Genomic DNA, 20,924 nt, shown 5'->3' with positions numbered 1-20,924 from the left:
TATATATATATATATATATATATATATATATATATATATATATTTATATATATATATATATATATATATATATATATATATATATATATATCCAATAATATACACACATATACATCTATATAATATCCAATATTATACACACATATATATAATATGCTATAATATACACACACATATATATACAATATGCAATAATGTACACACATATATATATATATATATATATATATATGTATATGTATATATGTATATGTGTGTATATTATTGCATATTTTATATATATATATATATATATATATATATATATATAATATGCAATAATATACACACACATATATATATCTTATCCAATAATATACACACATGTACATATATATAATATGCAATAATATACACACATATACATATATATATATATCCAATAATATACACACATATACATATATATAATATGCAATAATATACACACATATACATATATATATATATATATATATATATATATATATATATATATATATATCCAATAATATACACACATATACATCTATATAATATCCAATATTATACACACATATATATAATATGCTATAATATACACACACATATATATACAATATGCAATAATGTACACACACACACACACACATATATATATATATATATACATATATATATATATATATATATATATATATATATATATATGTATATATATATATATATATATATATGTATATGTGTGTATATTATTGCATATTATATATATATATATATATATATATATAATATGCAATAATATACACACACATATATATATATCTTATCCAATAATATACACACATGTACATATATAATATGCAATAATATACACACATATACATATATATAATATGCAATAATATACACACATATACATATATATATATATATATATATATATATATATATCCAATAATATACACACATATACATCTATATAATATCCAATATCATACACACATATATATAATATGCTATAATATACACACACATATATATACAATATGCTATAATGTACACACACATATATATATATATATATATATATATATATATATATATATATATATATATATATATATAATATACAATAATATACACACATATATATATATAATGTGCAATAATATACACACATATATATATAATATGCAATAATGTACACACACATATATATATATATATATATATATATATATATATATATATATATATATATATATATATATATATATATATATATATATATATACCTACTCAGTGGCCTAGTGGTTAGAGTGTCCGCCCTGAGATCGGTAGGTTGTGGGTTCAAACCCCGGCCGAGTCATACCAAAGACTATAAAAATGGGACCCATTACCTCCCTGCTTGGCACTCAGTATCAAGGGTTGGAATTGGGGGTTAAATCACCAAAAAATGATTCCCGGGCGCGGCCACCGCTGCTGCCCCCTGCTCCCCTCACCTCCCAGGGGGTGATCAAGGGTCAAATGCAGAGAATAATTTCGCCACACCTAGTGTGTGTGTGACAATCATTGGTACTTTAACTTTAACTTATATGTGTGTGTGTGTGTGTGTGTATTATTGCATATTATATATATATATATATATGTGTGTGTGTGTATATTATTGCATATTATATAGATATATATGTGTGTATATTATTGTATATTATATATATATATAAATATGTGTGTGTGTGAGTGTGTGTGTGTATATTATTGCATATTATATGGATATATATGTGTGTGTATTATTGTATATTATATATATATATATGTGTGTGTATTATTGTATAATATATATATACAGTATATGTGTGTGTATATTATTGCATATTATAGATATATAAATGTGTGTGTATTATTGCGTATTATATAGATATATATGTGTGTATATTATTGTATATTATATATATGTGTGTGTGTATATTATTGCATATTATATATATGTGTGTATATTATTGTATATTACATGATTGCACTAGACGCAGAACACACTAATGCAGAAAACAACATGCGAAGAATACGGAATATATGTACTTCACTGTGCAACCTACTAATACAAGTCTCAATCAATCAAGAGAAATGTATGCAGCAAACTTATTTACGTACTAATCCCAACAGCAAGATTAAAAAGTCAGTCTTTGGTTAAAAGCGCTAAAACGAAAGAGACTTACTTTAGTGCAGGAGCGGCACTGAGTGGAGGAATCGACGCGGCCATGGCGGCTAAACATTGCTAACATGCTAACATGCTAACAAGCTAATATTGCTAATGCTAACATTAGCTAAGCCAAAGTATAGGAACAGAATTATTCCGGTATCACCTATTTCTTATACCTAGTGTATGTGGATAATAAGGCATCTAGTCGATGTCATTTAAACACCAACTTTGGTATTTACGCTCACGTCTGGTTTGTTTGGGTCCTGACTGACAAAAAAGCGCTTCCGGGGTGAATAACAACTACTTCCGGTATGGACATCTTCAACACGTCAATAAGCGCTCCTAATGTTTGGATCGCTCATGTATTCATTTATTATAAGTCATCGTTATATGTTAGATGTACTTTCACACATTTTATTTTGCAAAATACAAAAAAACCTACAGATATCCTTTAAAATATTCAATAGTCGATTAGATTTATTTATTAACAAAAGTGGGACGCTTGTGGAGAACCAATATGGATTCCGAGCAAATATCTCAACATCAATAGCACTAACCAAAATAACAGAGGAAATTACCAATGCAATAGATGGTAAAGAATGTGCGGCCGCAGTATTCATGGACTTAACAAAAGCATTTGACACAATTAATCATGATATTTTTAGAACGATATGGCATCAGAGGTTTGGTATTGAATTGGGTAAGAAGTTATTTAACCAACAGGAAGCAATATGTAAAGATGGGTGAAAATATGTCAACACGCGCTAGATATATCCTGTGGTGTACCCCAGGCAGGCCCGGCCCTAACCAATCTGGCGCCCTAGGCAAGATTTTAGGTGGCGCCCCCCCACATCGGCAGTGAAGTGTATATACTCACAAGAAACCGAATAGCTTTGTCTTTGACCTTTTTTTTTACTTAAAGAAAGCAAATTAACAATCAGAATAGTTAACAAGATAAAAAAAAAAATGAATAAATAAATGAATGCAAAAAATAAAAAATGAATATATGAAATACAATATTTTTTACATACATATTCCTTAATTAACATTAATGATGTGCACTTTAACAACTAGGCTTACAACTATACCTAATATATAAAGGGGTGGAAAAGTGACTATTACCTGCAGGGCAAACATTAGCTAACCAGAAGGCAATAACAATGTAAACAAAAAACACCTGCTTAAAAGATCTAATACAAATGTCCCTGAGGAATGTAAGGTGGGAGTACTGTAATTACCTAACGTTACATTATTATTTTCCATAACAATTTAGCCCCCTCCACAATTAACCCGACGTTAAAACAGAACTAGCTATTTATTGATTAGCAATTGCCGAATCATATGACATTAGCTTAATGCTAAAAAGCCAGGTTACTATCACATTCTGTAACAGACAAATAATTTCATGTAGGCTAACGTTACCTACCTGCTACCTCTGTCTTTTTCTCGTTTCTCCTCCTCTTCTTTTCTCTTTTTTCTTCCCTGGGCACCTGACAGTTTTGGCCGTTTTGACATCTTGTGTTGATTTTTTGATGTGGTGACGTCCAAAAAGAGTCATGATACGGGAAGGGAGGGGGCGCACCGTGCGGGGGGGGGGGGGGGGGGGGGGTAATGTTGTAACAAATAATATTTCTATTATATAGGCTTTACTTTGCATTTTAATTAACGTGGGATTATTTTTTGTATTTAGAAGTAATAGTACCAAATTTTTTTTTTTTTCTCCAACAGTTGTGGCACTGGCGTGGCGCCCCCTGATGGACGGCGCCCTTAGCATTTGCCTATACGGCCTATGCCACGGGCCGGCCCTGACCCCAGGGGTCAATACTGGGACCAAGATTGTTCAATCTTTATATAAACGACATTTGTAAGGTTACGAAGGACTTAAAGTTGGTTTTATTTGCAGACGACACAACTGCTTTCTGTTCAGGAGAGAGCACACAGAAGATAATACAAATAATAACAGAAGAAATGAACAAATTAAAAAGATGGTTTGACAAAAACAGACTATCTTTGAATCTCAGTAAAACTAAAATAATGCTATTTGGTAATAGTAGAAAAGAGCATCATACACAAATACAAATAGACGGAGTAGACATAGAAAGGGTAAAAGAAACTAGATTTTTGGGAGTATTAATAGATGATCAAATGAACTGGAAATCTCATATACAAAACATACAACATAAGGTGGCAAAAAACATTTCAATAATGAATAAAGCAAAATATGTCCTGGGCCAAAAATCACTACATATTCTCTACTGCTCGCTAGTGTTACCATATCTGAGTTATTGTGCAGAAATATGGGGAAATAACTACAAATGTGCGCTACATTCGCTAACCGTGTTACAAAAAAGATCAGTTAGAATAATACATAATGTTGGATATAGAGAACATTTATTTATTAAGTCAGAAATATTAAAGTTTGGTGATTTGGTAAAATTGCAAACAGCTAAAATGATGTACAAAGCAAACTATAACCTGCTAGCAAAGAATGTACAACAATTCTTCTCAACTAAAGAGGAGAAATATAACCTTAGAGGAAAAAAATAATTTAAAACATTTATATGCACGTACAACACTTAGAACTTTTAGCATATCAGTATGTGGAATTAAATTATGGAATGGATTAAGTAAAGAAGTTAAAAATTGTACTGATATGATCCAGTTTATAAGAGGTTGTTCAAAATAATAGTGCTTACAGAGTACAAAAAAGAAAAATTATGAGAAATACTTTCAACCTTATTGAAAATAAGATATTCTTCATCTCAGTATGTTAATAATGACTGAATTAATTAATTAATGACATATTACAAAACTGTTGTATACTAATTCATAGATGTTATTTTATTATATAAAAAGGTCAGTAAATGATTCTATATATTTGTAAACGCTTGAAGTGGGAAAGGGGTAGGATTAAATAAGCTTTGCTTCTTCCTACTCCTTTTCGGGCATGATGTAAAATGAAATGATATGAAATTGTGTGATGTATTATGATGTAAGTGTGTTCATGTTCCAAATAAACTAAAGAAAGAAAGAAAAAAGAAAAAAAAATTGTGTACAGACAGTGAGGGAGGTTGTACACTGTTTTTTTTTTATGATAATACACTTCATAAAACTTTCAATGAATCAATTATTTATCTCATAATTTACGATCCATCCATTTCCGACGGCTTTTTGTTCATCGCTGGCGGGAACGGGCTTGACTATATTTTCGCATAGTGCAGTGTGTAGCTAGATAAACATATAATAATCATTGAGTAGGTAGAAAGTTTGTTGTTGTCGAGTGTGACGATGTCAATAAAGTTGAGAATGTTTTGAAGCAATGTGCGCATGCGTGATTGGTGGCGCGACGCAGCGGCAGCAGCTAGCCTGTGTGAGCTAGCAGGTGTGTGGCCATGTAGCAGCAATGGCGACCACGTAAACAAACACAAACAACCAGGGTGCACAGGACAGGAGAAGGCGGGACGACTGCACAATTATGGCGACCGGCGGCGGCTTGGCGTCCAACCATGACGCCCAAGAGCCGCCGTCCAACTCGGCCCCGAGTGGAGCAGCAGTGGCGCTCTCCAGCGTGCCAAACTCCCCTCCTGGCCCGCCTGTCCCGCCTGGTCCCCGGGAGCTTGGCCCGCCTGTCCCGCCTGGTCCCCGGGAGCTTGGTCCTCCTGGTCCGCCTGTCCCGCCTGGTCCCCAGGAGCCAGTGTACAACTGGCAGGCCACCAAGAGCTCGCTGAAGGAGCGCTTTGCTTACCTTTTCAACAACCAACTGCTGAGTGACGTCAGCTTCGTGGTGGGCAAGGGCAGGCAGGCCCAGAGGATACCGGCCCATAAGTTCGTGTTGGCCGCTGGCAGTGCCGTCTTTGATGCCATGTTCAACGGGGCCATGGCCACAACCTCCACCGAGATAGAGGTGCCCGACGCGGAACCGGCAGCCTTCCTCTCTTTGCTCAGGTATGTACTTAGGTAGGTACATGGGTACTTACTTAGGTAGGTAGATGGGTACTTACTTAGGTAGGTACATGGGTACTTACTTAAGTAGGTAGATGGGTACTTACTTAGGTAGGTACATGGGTACTTACTTAAGTAGGTAGATGTGTACTTACTTAGGTAGGTACATGGGTACTTACTTGGGTAGGTACATGAGTACTTACTTAGGTAGGTACATGTGTCCTTACTTAGGTAGGTACATGGGTACTTAGGTAGGTAGATGGGTACTCACTTAGGTAGGTAGATGGGTACTTACTTAGGTAGGTACATGGGTACTTACTTAGGTAGGTACATGGGTACTTACTTAGGTAGGTACATGGGTACTTAGGTAGGTTCATGAGTACTTACTTAGGTAGGTACATGGGTACTTACTTAGGTAGGTACATGGGTACTTACTTAGGTAGGTACATGGGTACTTACTTAGGTAGGTACATGTGTCCTTACTTAGGTAGGTACATGTGTCCTTACTTAGGTAGGTACATGGGTACTTACTTAGGTAGGTAGATGGGTACTTACTTAGGTAGGTAAATGTGTCCTTACTTAGGTAGGTACATGGGTACTTACTTAGGTAGGTAGATGGGTACTTACTTAGGTAGGTACATGGGTACTTACTTAGGTAGGTACATGGGTACTTACTTAGGTAGGTACATGGGTACTTACTTAGGTAGGTACATGGGTACTTACTTAGGTAGGTACATGGGTACTTACTTAGGTAGGTTCATGAGTACTTACTTAGGTAGGTACATGGGTCCTTACTTAGGTAGGTACATGGGTACTTACTTAGGTAGGTACATGGGTACTTAAATAGGTACTTAGGTAGGTACATGGGTACTTAAATAGGTACTTAGTTGGTACATGGGTACTTAAATGTGTGCTTATGTAAGTACATGGGTACTTAAATAGGCACTTACTTAGGTAAGTACATGGGTACTTAAATAGGTACGTACTTAGGTAGGTACACGGGTACTGAAATAGGTACTTACTTAGGTAGGTACATGGGTACTTAAATAGGTACGTACTTAGGAAGGTACATGGGTACTGAAATAGGTACTTACTTAGGTAGGTACATGAGTACTTAAATAGGTACGTACTTAGGTAGGTACATGGGTACTTAAATACGTACTTACTTAGGAAGGTACATGGGTACTTAAATAGGCACTTACTTACTCGGGGCGGTATAGCTCGGTTGGTAGAGTGGCCGTGCCAGCAACTTGAGGGTTGCAGGTTCGATCCCCGCTTCTGCCATCCTAGTCACTGCCGTTGTGTCCTTGGGCAAGACACTTTACCCACCTGCTCCCAGTGCCACCCACACTGGTTTAAATGTAACTTAGATATTGGGTTTCACTATGTAAAGCGCTTTGAGTCATTAGAGAAAAAGCGCTATATAAATATAATTCACTTCACTTCACTTCACTACTTAGGAAGGTACATGGGTACTTAGGTAGGTACATAGGTACTTAAATTGGCACTTACTTGGTTAGGTGCATGGGTACTTAAATAGGTACTTAGGTAGGTACATGGGTGCTTAAATGTGTACTTATGTAGGTACATGGGTACTTAAATAGGCACTTACTTAAGTAAGTACATGGGTACTTAAATAGGTACTTACTTAGGTAGGTACATGAGTACTTAAATAGGTACGTACTTAGGTAGGTACATGGGTACTTAAATAAGTACTTACTTTGGAAGGTACATGGGTACTTAAATAGGCACTTACTTAGGAAGGTACATGGGTACTTAGGTAGGTACATAGGTACTTAAATTGGCACTTGGTTAGGTGCATGGGTACTTAAATAGGTACATGGGTACTTAAATGTGTACTTATGTAGGTACATGGGTACTTAAATAGGCACTTACTTAAGTAAGTACATGGGTACTTAAATAGGTACTTACTTAGGTAGGTACATGAGTACTTAAATAGGTACGTACTTAGGTAGGTACATGGGTACTTCAATAAGTACTTACTTAGGAAGGTACATGGGTACTTAAATAGGCACTTACTTAGGAAGGTACATGGGTACTTAGGTAGGTACATAGGTACTTAAATTGGCACTTACTTGGTTAGGTGCATGGGTACTTAAATAGGTACTTAGGTAGGTACATGGGTACTTAAATGTGTACTTATGTAGGTACATGGGTACTTAAATAGGCACTTAAGTAAGTACATGGGTACTTAAATAGGTACTTACTTAGGTAGGTACATGAGTCCTTTAATAGGTACGTACTTAGGTAGGTACATGGGTACTTAAATAAGTACTTACTTAGGAAGGTACATGGGTACTTAAATAGGCACTTACTTAGGAAGGTACATGGGTACTTAGGTAGGTACATAGGTACTTAAATTGGCACTTGGTTGGTTAGGTGCATGGGTACTTAAATAGGTACTTAGGTAGGTACATGGGTGCTTAAATGTGTACTTATGTAGGTACATGGGTACTTAAATAGGCACTTACTTAAGTAAGTACATGGGTACTTAAATAGGTATGTACTTAGCTAGGTACATGGGTACTTAAATAGGCACTTACTTAGGTAAGTACATGGGTACTTAAATAGGTACGTACTTAGGAAGGTACATGGGTACTGAAATAGATACTTACTTAGGTAGGTACATGAGTACTTAAATAGGTACGTACTTAGGTAGGTACATGGGTACTTAAATAAGTACTTACTTAGGAAGGTACATGGGTACTTAAATAGGCACTTACTTAGGAAGGTACATGGGTACTTAGGTAGGTACATAGGTACTTAAATTGGCACTTACTTGGTTAGGTGCATGGGTACTTAAATAGGTACTTAGGTAGGTACATGGGTGCTTAAATGTGTACTTATGTAGGTACATGGGTACTTAAATAGGCACTTACTTAAGTAAGTACATGGGTACTTAAATAGGTATGTACTTAGATAGGTACATGGGTACTTAAATAGGTATGTACTTAGATAGGTACATAGGCACTTAGGTAGGTACATGGGTACTTAAATAGGCACTTACTTAGATAGGTACATGGGTACTTACTTAGGTAGGTACATGAGTACTTAAATAGGTACTTACTTAGGTAGGTACATGGGTACTTAGGCGGGTACTTACCTAGGTAGGTACATGTGTACTTAGGTAAGGTGGGTACTTACTTAGGTTGGTATTTAGGTAGGTACTTGGGTAAGTACTTACTTAGTAATGTATGTACTGAGGCAGGTATTGTGAGGTCACATGTTGTCCATCACTCCTCAGAAGGGTGTTAAAGTCCCTCTGGGTCCAGGTGGGAATGCTTTTAATGGCCTGTGGAGATAAGAAGGAAGTTTTGTAAGAAGAGTCCTAGCTCACCTGTGTGTTTAGTCCACTTTGTAATCCATTCACTGTCACACACCTGTGTGTTTAGTCCACTTTGTAATCCATTCACTGTCACACACCTGTGTGTTTAGTCCACTTGGTAATCCATTCACTGTCACACACCTGTGTGTTTAGTCCACTTTGTAATCCATTCACTGTCACACACCTGTGTGTTTAGTCCACTTGGTAATCCATTCACTGTCACACACCTGTGTGTTTAGTCCACTTGGTAATCCATTCACTGTCACACACCTGTGTGTTTAGTCCACTTGGTAATCCATTCACTGTCACACACCTGTGTGTTTAGTCCACTTGGTAATCCATTCACTGTCACACACCTGTGTGTTTAGTCCACTTGGTAATCCATTCACTGTCACACACCTGTGTGTTTAGTCCACTTGGTAATCCATTCACTCCACGTTTGAGCACCCATCTTACACATGCACCTGTCCTCCCAACACACACATGCACCTGTCACACACATGCACCTGTCCTCCCAACACACACATGCACCTGTCCTCCCAACACACACATGCACCTGTCCTCCCAACACACGCATGCACCTGTCCTCTCATCACACACATGCACCTGTCCTCCCATCACACACATGCACCTGTTCTCCCAACACACACATGCACCTGTCCTCCCAACACACACATGCACCTGTCACACACATGCACCTGTCCTCCCAACACACATATGCACCTGTCCGCCCAACACACACATGCACCGGTCCTCCCATCACACACATGCACCTGTCACACACATGCACCTGTCACACACATTCACCTGTCACACACATTCACCTGTCACACACATTCACCTGTCACACACATGCACCTGTGTCACACGCATGCACCTGTATCACACACATGCATCTGTGTCACACACATGCACCTGTCACACACATGCACCTGTCACACACATGCACCTGTGTCACACACATGCACCTGTGTCACACACATGCACCTGTCACACACATGCACCTGTGTCACACACATGCACCTGTGTCACACACATGCACCTGTGTCACACACATGCACCTGTGTCACACACATGCACCTGTCACACAGATGCACCTGTCACACACAAGCACCTGTGTCACACACATGCACCTGTGTCACACACATGCACCTGTGTCACACACATGCACCTGTGTCACACAGATGCACCTGTCACACAGATGCACCTGTCACACAGATGCACCTGTCACACACATGCACCTGTGTCACACACATGCACCTGTGTCACACACATGCACCTGTGTCACACACATGCACCTATGTCACACACATGCACCTATGTCACACACGCACACACCTGTTACACACACACACACACACACCTGTCCTTTAGCTAGAAGCAGGCTGAGCTGTCTTGTGTTGTTCAAAGCCTTCATCTCCTCTTCCTCCACACAGGTTTCTGTACTCGGATGACGTCCACACCTGTGCAGAGACGGTCATGTCCACTCTTAACATGGCCAAGAAGTACGCCGTGCCAGCGCTGGCCAGCCACTGTGTGGACTTTGTCAGCAAACACCTGAGAGCAGACAACGCATTCCTGCTCCTCACACAGGTGGGTGTGGTAGGGATGGTCTAACATGATATGTTAATAGAAGCATTACAATGTACATGCTGCTAACATATGACATCACTTCTATTATTGGATCCAAACTATTCTTCATCCACTCGTTCATTGACTGTTAATATCCATCCATCCATCCATCTTCTTCCGCTTATCCGAGGTCGGGTCGCGGGGGCAGCAGCCTAAGCAGGGAAGCCCAGACTTCCCTCTCCCCAGCCACTTCGTCCAGCTCTTCCTGTGGAACCCCGAGGCGTTCCCAGGCCAGCCGGGAGACATAGTCTTCCCAACGTGTCCTGGGTCTTCCCCGCGGCCTCCTACCGGTCGGACGTGCCCTAAACACCTCCCTAGGGAGGCGTTCGGGTGGCATCCTGACCAGATGCCCGAACCACCTCATCTGGCTCCTCTCCATGTGGAGGAGCAGCGGCTTTACTTTGAGCTCCTCCCGGATGACAGAGCTTCTCACCCTATCTCTAAGGGAGAGCCCCGCCACCCGGCGGAGGAAACTCATTTGGGCCGCTTGTACCCGTGATCTTGTCCTTTCGGTCATAACCCAAAGCTCATGACCATAGGTGAGGATGGGAACGTAGATCGACCGGTAAATTGAGAGCTTTGCCTTCCGGCTCAGCTCCTTCTTCACCACAACGGATCGATACAGCGTCCGCATTACTGAAGACGCCGCACCGATCCGCCTGTCGATCTCACGATCCACTCTTCCCTCACTCGTGAACAAGACTCCGAGGTACTTGAACTCCTCCACTTGGGGCAAGATCTCCTCCCCAACCCGGAGATGGCACTCCACCCTTTTCCGGGCGAGAACCATGGACTCTGACTTGGAGGTGCTGATTCTCATCCCAGTCGCTTCACACTCAGCTGCGAACCGATCCAGTGAGAGCTGAAGATCCTGGCCAGATGAAGCCATCAGGACCACATCATCTGCAAAAAGCAGAGACCTAATCCTGCAGCCACCAAACAAGATCCCCTCAACGCCAGGACTGCGCCTAGAAATTCTGTCCATAAAAGTTATGAACAGAATCGGTGACAAAGGGCAGCCTTGGCGGAGTCCAACCCTCACTGGAAACGTGTCCGACTTACTACCGGCAATGCGGACCAAGCTCTGGCACTGATCATACAGGGAGCGGACTGCCACAATCAGACAGTCCGATACCCCGTACTCTCTGAGCACTCCCCACAGGACTTCCCGAGGGACACGGTCGAATGCCTTCTCCAAGTCCACAAAACACATGTAGACTGGTTGGGCAAACTCCCATGCACCCTCAAGGACCCTGCCGAGAGTATAGAGCTGGTCCACAGTTCCACGACCAGGACGAAAACCACACTGTTCCTCCTGAATCCGAGGTTCAACTATCCGGCGTAGCCTCCTCTCCAGTACACCTGAATAGACCTTACCGGGAAGGCTGAGGAGTGTGATCCCACGATAGTTAGAACACACCCTCCGGTTCCCCTTCTTAAAGAGAGGAACCACCACCCCGGTCTGCCAATCCAGTAGTACCGCCCCCGATGTCCACGCGATGCTGCAGAGTCTTGTCAACCAAGACAGCCCCACAGCATCCAGAGCCTTAAGGAACTCCGGGCGGATCTCATCTACCCCCGGGGCCTTGCCACCGAGGAGCTTTTTAACTACTGTTAATATCTGCTTACTTTATGTTCTATTTACACTCCTGTTCTTTGATACTTTACATTAGTTTGTGTGAGGAATGTATCCAATACCAAGTAGTTGGAGAGGCGTTATCGGTCATACCAACGCTGATACTGATATTCTACAATATTAAATGATAACATTTTTGATGACAACTATAGTCAGACAAAAACACAATATGGCTGTGTATAATAAAAAGATATCAATCAAATCACTAGTATTGACCATATACTGACACTATACTTGGTACGGTTACTGTCCATATTTGTATTGAGCCGCCCTCTTCCGTTTACGTTCAAGAACTCTTGCTTAGCGGTTAGCATATTCTCCTATTGTGTGTAATGTAGCATATTTAGCTCTTCCTGGTGACTGTAAAATAATTTGTTTCACATTATGCATTTAACACACACTTTGGAGGGATGTTAGCTGCTAGACACAGTTAGCATGTGTCATCAACATGCACTGTCAGAATATGAAGATAGTATTAAAAGCGCTATCGTTGGCTAGATTTACATCGTTTCTTATACATGTTTTAAGTCTGTAAAAGCCCTAACCACACACTTTATAAAGTTTTCTCAGACCGGCATTAACATTTTCTCCGGTTGAAACACTCAAAGTTCAAACCTTGGTGGATTTAAACAAATGTGAATTTAGTGTGTAATAAGTAGAGCACACTACTGTGTTAAAGAATGAAACCAAAGGTCAACACCTGTTTTTTAGGGCTGTTAGATTTTTTGACTTATAAATAAGCCCGGGTTTTATCATGAAGCCCGCAGCATTTCCACGCGTAACCAGAGTCACACCATCTTTTTGGGCCTTAAAATCCTGCACTTTTGGCTTCCTTTACTGAGTGTTGTTCAAAGGAAAGGCCATGTGACACACTGGTAAAAATGCCGTTTTTTGCAATGTGTTGCTGCCATGCAATTCTAACTTCATGATTATTTGCAAAAAAGAAGAAAGTTTCTCAGTGTCAACATGAAATATCTTGTCTTTGCAGTCTATTCAATTGAATATAAGTTGAAAAGGATTTGTTGTATTCTCTTTTTATTTACCATTTACACAACTTCACTGCTTTTCGGGTTTGTAGTTGACATTGAGAAATAGAGCGGGTGCTCCAAAAGTGAATGATATATCATTGTGAAGCAATGCTCTTGTGTTTCCAGGCCAGGTTGTATGACGAGCCCCAGATCTCCAGTCTGTGTTTCGACACCATAGACAAAAGTACTGCGGAGGCGGTAAACGCGGACGCCTTCACCGACATAGACCTTGGTCAGTCAACGTAAGACTTGTGGTTTCCATGCAAGGTTGTAACGGCGTGAGTGTGTTGCAGACACTCTGTGTGCGGTGCTGGAGAGAGACTCGCTCAGCATCAGGGAGAACCGCCTCTTCGGGGCGGTGGTCCGTTGGGCTGAGGCTGAGTGTTGCAGACAACAGCTTCCTCCCACCCCCGACAATAAACAGAAGGTACTAGGAAAAGCTCTCCCACTCATCCGCTTCCCGCTCATGAGTGTTGAGAAGATCCCTGCAGGTACGTTGAACTACCAGTGTCAATTACATTATCTTTATTACCTATTTAAAGGGAAACTGCGTTTTGGAATTTTGCTTGTCATTCCCAATCCTTGGTTCACAAGACTCTGCAGCATCACGTGGACATCGGGGTGGTGGTTCCTCTCTTTAAGAAGGGGAACTGGAGGGTGTGTTCTAACTATGGTGGGATCACACTCCTCAGCCTTCCCTGTAAGGTCTATTCAGGTGTACTGGAGAGGAGGCTACACCGGATAGTCCAACCTCGGATTCAGGAGGAACAGTGTGGTTTTCGTCCTGGTCGTGGAACTGTGGACCAGCTCTATACTCTCGGCAGGGTCCTTGAGGGTGCATGGGAGTTTGCCCAACCAGTCTACATGTGTTTTGTGGACTTGGAGAAGGCATTCGACCGTGTCCCTCGGGAAGTCCTGTGGGGGAGTGCTCAGGGAGTATGGGGTATCGGACTGTCTGATTTTGGCGGTCCGCTCCCTGTATGATCAGTGTCAGAGCTTGGTCCGCATTGCCGGCAGTAAGTCGGACACGTTTCCAGTGAGGGTTGGACTCCGCCAAGGCTGCCCTTTGTCACCCATTCTGTTCATAACTTTTATGGACAGAATTTCTAGGCGCAGTCAAGGCGTTGAGGGGATCTGGTTTGGTGGCTGCAGGATTAGGTCTCTGCTTTTTGCAGATGATGTGGTCCTGATGGCTTCATCTGGCCAGGATCTTCAGCTCTCGCTGGATCGGTTCGCAGCCGAGTGTGAAGCGACTGGGATGAGAATCAGCACCTCCAAGTCCGAGTCCATGGTTCTCGTCCGGAAAAGGGTGGAGTGCCATCTCCGGGTTGGGGAGGAGATCTTGCCCCAAGTGGAGGAGTTCAAGTACCTCGGAGTCTTGTTCACGAGTGAGGGAAGAGTGGATCGTGAGATCGACAGGCGGATCGGTGCGGCGTCTTCAGTAATGCGGACGCTGTATCGATCCGTTGTGGTGAAGAAGGAGCTGAGCCGGAAGGCAAAGCTCTCGATTTACCGGTCGATCTACGTTCCCATCCTCACCTATGGTCATGAGCTTTGGGTTATGACCGAAAGGACAAGATCACGGGTACAAGCGGCCGAAATGAGTTTCCTCCGCCGGGTGGCAGGGCTCTCCCTTAGAGATAGGGTGAGAAGCTCTGTCATCCGGGGGGAGCTCAAAGTAAAGCCGCTGCTCCTCCACATCGAGAGGAGCCAGATGAGGTGGTTCGGGCATCTGGTCAGAATGCCACCCGATCGCCTCCCTCGGGAGGTGTTTAGGGCACGTCCGACCGATAGGAGGCCACGGGGAAGACCCAGGACACGTTGGGAAGACTATGTCTCCCGGCTGGCCTGGGAACGCCTCGGGATCCCCCGGGAGGAGCTGGACGAAGTGGCTGGGGAGAGGGAAGTCTGGGCTTCCCTGCTTAGGCTGCTGCCCCCGCGACCCGACCTCGGATAAGCGGAAGAAGATGGATGGATGGATGGATGGATGATCTTCTTTTTCCTTTTCAAAACCAACAAAGAAAAAAGCTTTTTCTTTCAATAGTCTTTTTTTGTATTCTAAAACAAAATGAAAAAAAAAAACAGTTTCTTGTTTTTCAATACCCCTTTATGAAAAGAACATTTGAAAAACCAAAACATACACTATTTATTTATTTAATGAGATCATTGAAATAAAGGGGGGTTTGAAAGATGTCAGTAGTTTTGGAGCACTAATGTGATATTGTTGGTTACATGAATGAAGTTGTGCTGCTTTTAAAAAAGGCAGAAAGATATTCTGTCTTGTGGACCAGGCCTGTCCAGTCTGGAAGTCAAAGTCTTGTTCCCCGTGGCAGTGAACCCCAAAGCGCGTGGCAGCTGCAGCGACAGACCCCGCTGCTGCCTGCGAGGAGAGGAATGCAGCATCAAGCGCTTCCAGCAGGTGGAGAGTCGCTGGGGCTACAGTGGTACCAGCGACAGAATCAGGTGAGGGCATCCATTCATACTCTAACTGGGACGGCGGGAAATATTTGCTCTGTCTTTTTGTAGATTCAACGTCAGCAGACGGATATCTATAGTGGGGTTTGGTCTGTATGGTTCCATCCATGGGCACACCGACTATCAGGTCAACATCCAGGTAACTCATCAAGTTGTCCTTTGCAGCTCAGTAACAATGTCTAATATAGGCTTGTCTCCATACCAATGTATTTCAATACTTGCCTAAATAAAGGGGAGCACAAAAAATGTCATTATTGTCTTTACTGTAACAAAAAATGTTAGTGTACATGAAACAAATGTTTATTATTGTCATTTAGTCCTTAAATAAAATAGTCTTTTAATAGTAAGTAAACAAACAAAGACTCCTAATTAGTCTGCTGACGTATGCAGTAACATATTGTGTCATTTACTGTATACACCTATTATTTTATAAAGGACAAACTGTAATTAAAGCTGCAAGCAGCATTGGTCGGGCCCGCGTATTTGGCAGGTGCTAGTCCTAACTGTCCCAATACTTTTGTCCAGTGATAGTCATAAGTGTCCCAATACTTTTGTCTACTTTTAGTCTGAAGTGTCCCAAGACTTTTGTCTAGTGTACCTACCTTGTCTGCATTGTGTGGGCACGTTGGTGCTTCCTGCTTTTAAGCAGCCATCTTAAAAAAACAGCAGCGCAGCGGGTCTTTGAAGGGTCATAAAATCAAAACCGGAGCAGTTAGAAAAAAAGAGCTTCTGTCATTGTAATCACAAAGGTTCAATCTCTCTCCTGTGTTAGTTTGAAGGCGAAACGACAAACGCGCTCAGAGGAGATCGTTTTTGAAGGAAGGTGACCGGTTTTTACAAAAAATTTGTTTTGAAGGGGGAATAGCAAACTTCCTGTTGATTGTTGGGGGTTGTCAATTTATGAAATGTAGGTCTAAGTGAGACCTACATAGAGGTTTTTCTTTCATGTCTCTCCGACCTTCCCAGTAGGAGTTACAGGCAGTTTTGTCATTTTTTTCTTCCGAGGAGCAGTTTTTTTTGCGTTTTATTAAAAAATTGCAGTAGAGCGCAATTTTGAGATTTGGGGTTAGGTTTTTTTTTTTTTAGATCGCAATGTTTGCCAGTCCTGATGTGTGCGTTCAGTTTGGTGAGTTTTGAAGCATGTTAAGGGGGTCAAATTACAGCTCAAAGAGGCAAAAGTGACTGTTTTTAGTACTTTTTTGTCTTGAAGGGGGAATTGCCAACTTCCTGTGGATTTTAGCCCGAGCATGTACTATTATGAAATCTAGATCTGAGTCAGACCTACATAGAGGTTTTTGTTTCATGTCTCTCCGACCTTCCTAGTGGGAGTTAAAGGCAGTCTAGTTTTTTTTTTCCTAGGGGGCGCTAGAGCGCAATTTTGAGTTTTGGGGTTCGTTTTTTTTATTAAAAGGCAATTTTCGCAGGTCCTGATGTGTGGGTCAAATATGGTGAGTTTTGAAGCATGTTAAGTGGGTAAAATTACAGCTCAAAGAGGCGGTCGGTATAATAATAATAAAGAATAATAAAACCTTACAAATTCAATAGGTCCTTATGTCCCATTGCATAAGGACTCCCTGTGGGAGTCCTTATGCAATGGGCCATGCGGGCCCTAAAAATGGATTATTAATCTACTTCTTCATTTACTGTTAATATCTGCTTATTTTCTGTTTTAACATGTTCTATCTACACTTCTGTTCAAATGTAATAATCATATCTTATTCTTCTCTTCTTTGATACTTGACATTAGTTTTGGATGATACCACACATTTAGGTATGGATCCGATACCAAGTAGTTACAGGATCATACATTGGTCATATTCAAAGTATTCATGTGTCCAGGGACGTATTTACTGACTTTATAAACATACCGTATTTTCCGCACCATAAGGCGCCCTGGGTTATAAGCCGCGCCTTCAATGAACGGCATATTTCAAAACTTTGTCCACCTATAAGACGCCCCGTGTTGTAAGCCGCATCTAACTGCGCTAAAGGAATGTCAAAAAAACAGTCAAATAGGTCAGTCAAACTTTAATAATATATTAAAACCAGCGTGATGTGGGCGCGCATGGAGTCGTATATCAACATGGACGAAGTTGCGTGAAAAAAGCCACCCGGCCTCTTCGCGTAAACTTAAACTTACCTTAACCACTCGCTCATCTTTTCTTCATCCATCCCTTGGAGTTAGCTTTTATGATGACGCCGGCTGGAAAGGTCTCTTTTGGCAAGGTCTTCCTTTTGAATATCACCATGGGTGGAAGTTTCTGGCCATTAGCATGGCAAGCTAGAACCACAGTGAAGGATGACTTCTCATTCCCTGTGGTGCGAATATTCACCGTACGTGCTCCCGTTGTATCCACAGTGCGGTTCACAGGAATATCAGTTGCTGTGAAATAGTAATCCGTGTGCGGATGGAGAGATTGCGTCTTTTCATGAACCGGATCCCTGTCGTTTAGTAGGAGCCATTTTGTGGTCTTTACAGATGTAAACACACAAAGGAAATGAAACGTACGTAATATCCGCGCGCTTTTTCTTCTTCTACGCGGGCGGGTGGTTGCTTACAGTAGAAGAAGAAGCGCTTCCTGTTCTATGGGGGCGGGTGCTTACCTTGGCGGTTGCTTGCGTAGAAGAAGAAGCGCTTCCTGTTCTACCGGGAAAAAAGATGGCGGCTGTTTACCGTAGTTATGAGACCGAAACTTTATGAAAATGAATCTTAATATTTATCCATATATAAAGCGCACCGGGTTATAAGGCGCACTGTCAGCTTTTGAGAAAATTTGTGGTTTTTAGGTGCGCCTTATAGTGCGGAAAATACGGTAATACATATTTAAAAAAAGATTTTGTGACGATATTAAAAAAAAATCGATGTAATCATAGTAGTATCGACTAGCTTCGCTCTTCTACTTGAATCATTACAGTGGATGTCAGGTGTAGATCCACCCATGGCATTTGGTTACATTCAGGGGTGCTAGCTTTTGTTAGCGGTGAGCTATTGTAACTTCCTACAGCATCTTTAGCTATTCCTCGTCCTCCAGTGATAACGTACTTGCAGTGTTGGGTTAGTTACTGAAAACCAGTAACTAGTTACAGTTACTAGTTACTTTATTTCAAAAGTAACTCAGTTACTAACTCAGTTACTTACACCAAAAAGTAATGCGTTACTGTGAAAAGTAACTATTTAGTTACTTCTTTTTTCCCCTTTTTTTTAAGGCTCCCATTAATGCCCTTTTAGCCTTCATTTCAGTACTGTTATGCACTGGAGAATAATACAATCTGTTGATCAACTTGACATGCATTTGCATCACTGAACTCTGAAAGCAATGTGCTCTACATACAACACACAAAGACAAAGATATGTTTCAAAGGGCCAATTTATTTCAGGCCAGAACAAATTGACAAAACTATTTTAAATAGCTGCAACATAATGGCACTTTAACTTGAACTTTAAGTAGATAGGATCTTTGATCCAAGACACAACTTACATTTAACTAAAATGTTATTTTCTTTGTGCTCGACAAAAGAAAAGTATTGAGAATGTCTCCATGTTAAAAAACTCGACTTCTGGCTTCACCATGATGTCTTGTTAGTTGTTATGAGAGTAGCGTATGTGTGTGTGTGGCCCTTTAAGACATGACAGCATGTGAGGTGAGTGACGTCAGTGAGTGAGTGGGCGAGAGAAGTGAGGGAGCGGCGACAGTGAGTGTGTGCAGGTGCTCTACCTTGGTGGATGGCTGCGTCCAATAAAGTCACAAAGTTGCAACAAACCGCCGGCCTCGTCATTCGCCCTCAGCTGTAAAGACCCACAGCTCTCGAATAGAACGCACTCAGATCTTCTGTTTCTAGCCGATACAACATAAAAAATAACGTAAAATAACGCAGTAACGCATCATGTAGTAACGGTAACTGAGTTACTGAATATTAAAAATAACGCGTTAGATTACTAGTTACCGCTGAAACTAACGGCGTTACAGTAACGCGTTAGTCCCAACACTGGATACTTGTAAGAAACGTACTTTATTTGTCGCCATGGAGGCCAGGATTAGTGATTTGGAAGTAGCTAAAACACTGCGGATGGATGTTAGCCGCTAGCGAGCTAGCCATGTCTTAAAGCACCTCTTCCTGAGTGTTATAACATCACCTTTATCTTTACTTTTTACACCAAAATGCGTCCTTTTCTGTCTACACACTGTGTCTGCTTGTAAGTACTCTGTGTGTGTGAACACGCTCCTCTGCTGGTAAAACCAGCAATGTCACGACATGACGATGCGCCGTCATGCCCGTTAAAAAGTAATAACGGGGAAGCGGTACTTTTCAAACAGAGTATAGTACAGTTTTTGATTGATTAGTACTGCGATACTATACTAGCACCGGTGTACCCTTGATTGATTAGTACTGCGATACTATACTAGCACCGATGTACCCTTGATTGATTAGTACTGCGATACTGTACTAGCACCGGTGTACCCTTGATTGATTAGTACTGCGATACTATACTAGCACCGGTGTACCCTTGATTGATTAGTACTGCGATACTGTACTAGCACCGGTGTACCCTACAACTCTAGGTCAATCCTAGTCATGTCTCCCGGGGCCCATGTTGAGAAGTGCTAATGCCTGCAGATCCTGGAGAGTGACAAACACCTGACTCTGGGCCAGAATGACACAGCA

General features: G+C 41.2%; 2 protein-coding genes across 8 annotated transcripts in view; one reads left to right on the top strand and one right to left on the bottom strand.

The window, feature by feature from the left end:
• The window catches only part of zrsr2 (zinc finger (CCCH type), RNA-binding motif and serine/arginine rich 2), a 34,441-nt gene extending 31,949 nt beyond the window's left edge, over positions 1-2,492 (bottom strand). For all 5 annotated transcript variants that reach the window (XR_012050839.1, XR_012050841.1, XR_012050840.1 and 2 more), the window contains exon 1: positions 2,217-2,492. Coding sequence is in view for 1 of the 5 variants with exons in the window: in XM_072914819.1 (XP_072770920.1) it covers positions 2,217-2,260 (44 nt within the window). In the remaining 4 variants the exon portion in view is untranslated. The remainder of the gene's footprint in view (positions 1-2,216) is intronic.
• A 3,043-nt stretch (positions 2,493-5,535) lies between these two features.
• Positions 5,536-20,924, top strand: part of LOC133615827 (BTB/POZ domain-containing protein 1-like) — a 15,953-nt gene continuing 564 nt past the window's right edge. Inside the window, exons 1-8 of one of the 3 annotated variants that reach the window (XM_072914820.1) lie at positions 5,536-5,802; positions 5,836-6,145; positions 10,925-11,081; positions 13,911-14,016; positions 14,078-14,275; positions 16,076-16,247; positions 16,311-16,398; positions 20,877-20,924. The exon at positions 20,877-20,924 is cut by the window's right edge and continues 99 nt beyond it. In XM_072914820.1, the coding sequence (XP_072770921.1) occupies positions 5,676-5,802; positions 5,836-6,145; positions 10,925-11,081; positions 13,911-14,016; positions 14,078-14,275; positions 16,076-16,247; positions 16,311-16,398; positions 20,877-20,924 (1,206 nt within the window). In that variant the 5' untranslated portion in view covers positions 5,536-5,675. Of the gene's footprint in view, positions 6,146-10,924; positions 11,082-13,910; positions 14,017-14,077; positions 14,276-16,075; positions 16,248-16,310; positions 16,399-20,876 lie in introns of all 3 variants that reach the window. The other 2 variants (XM_061974647.2, XM_061974648.2) reach the window with 2 other exon arrangements.

This window comes from Nerophis lumbriciformis, linkage group LG15 (assembly GCF_033978685.3).
Source record: "Nerophis lumbriciformis linkage group LG15, RoL_Nlum_v2.1, whole genome shotgun sequence".
NCBI lineage: Eukaryota > Metazoa > Chordata > Actinopteri > Syngnathiformes > Syngnathidae > Nerophis > Nerophis lumbriciformis.
This window is presented reverse-complemented; position numbering and strand designations above follow the sequence as displayed.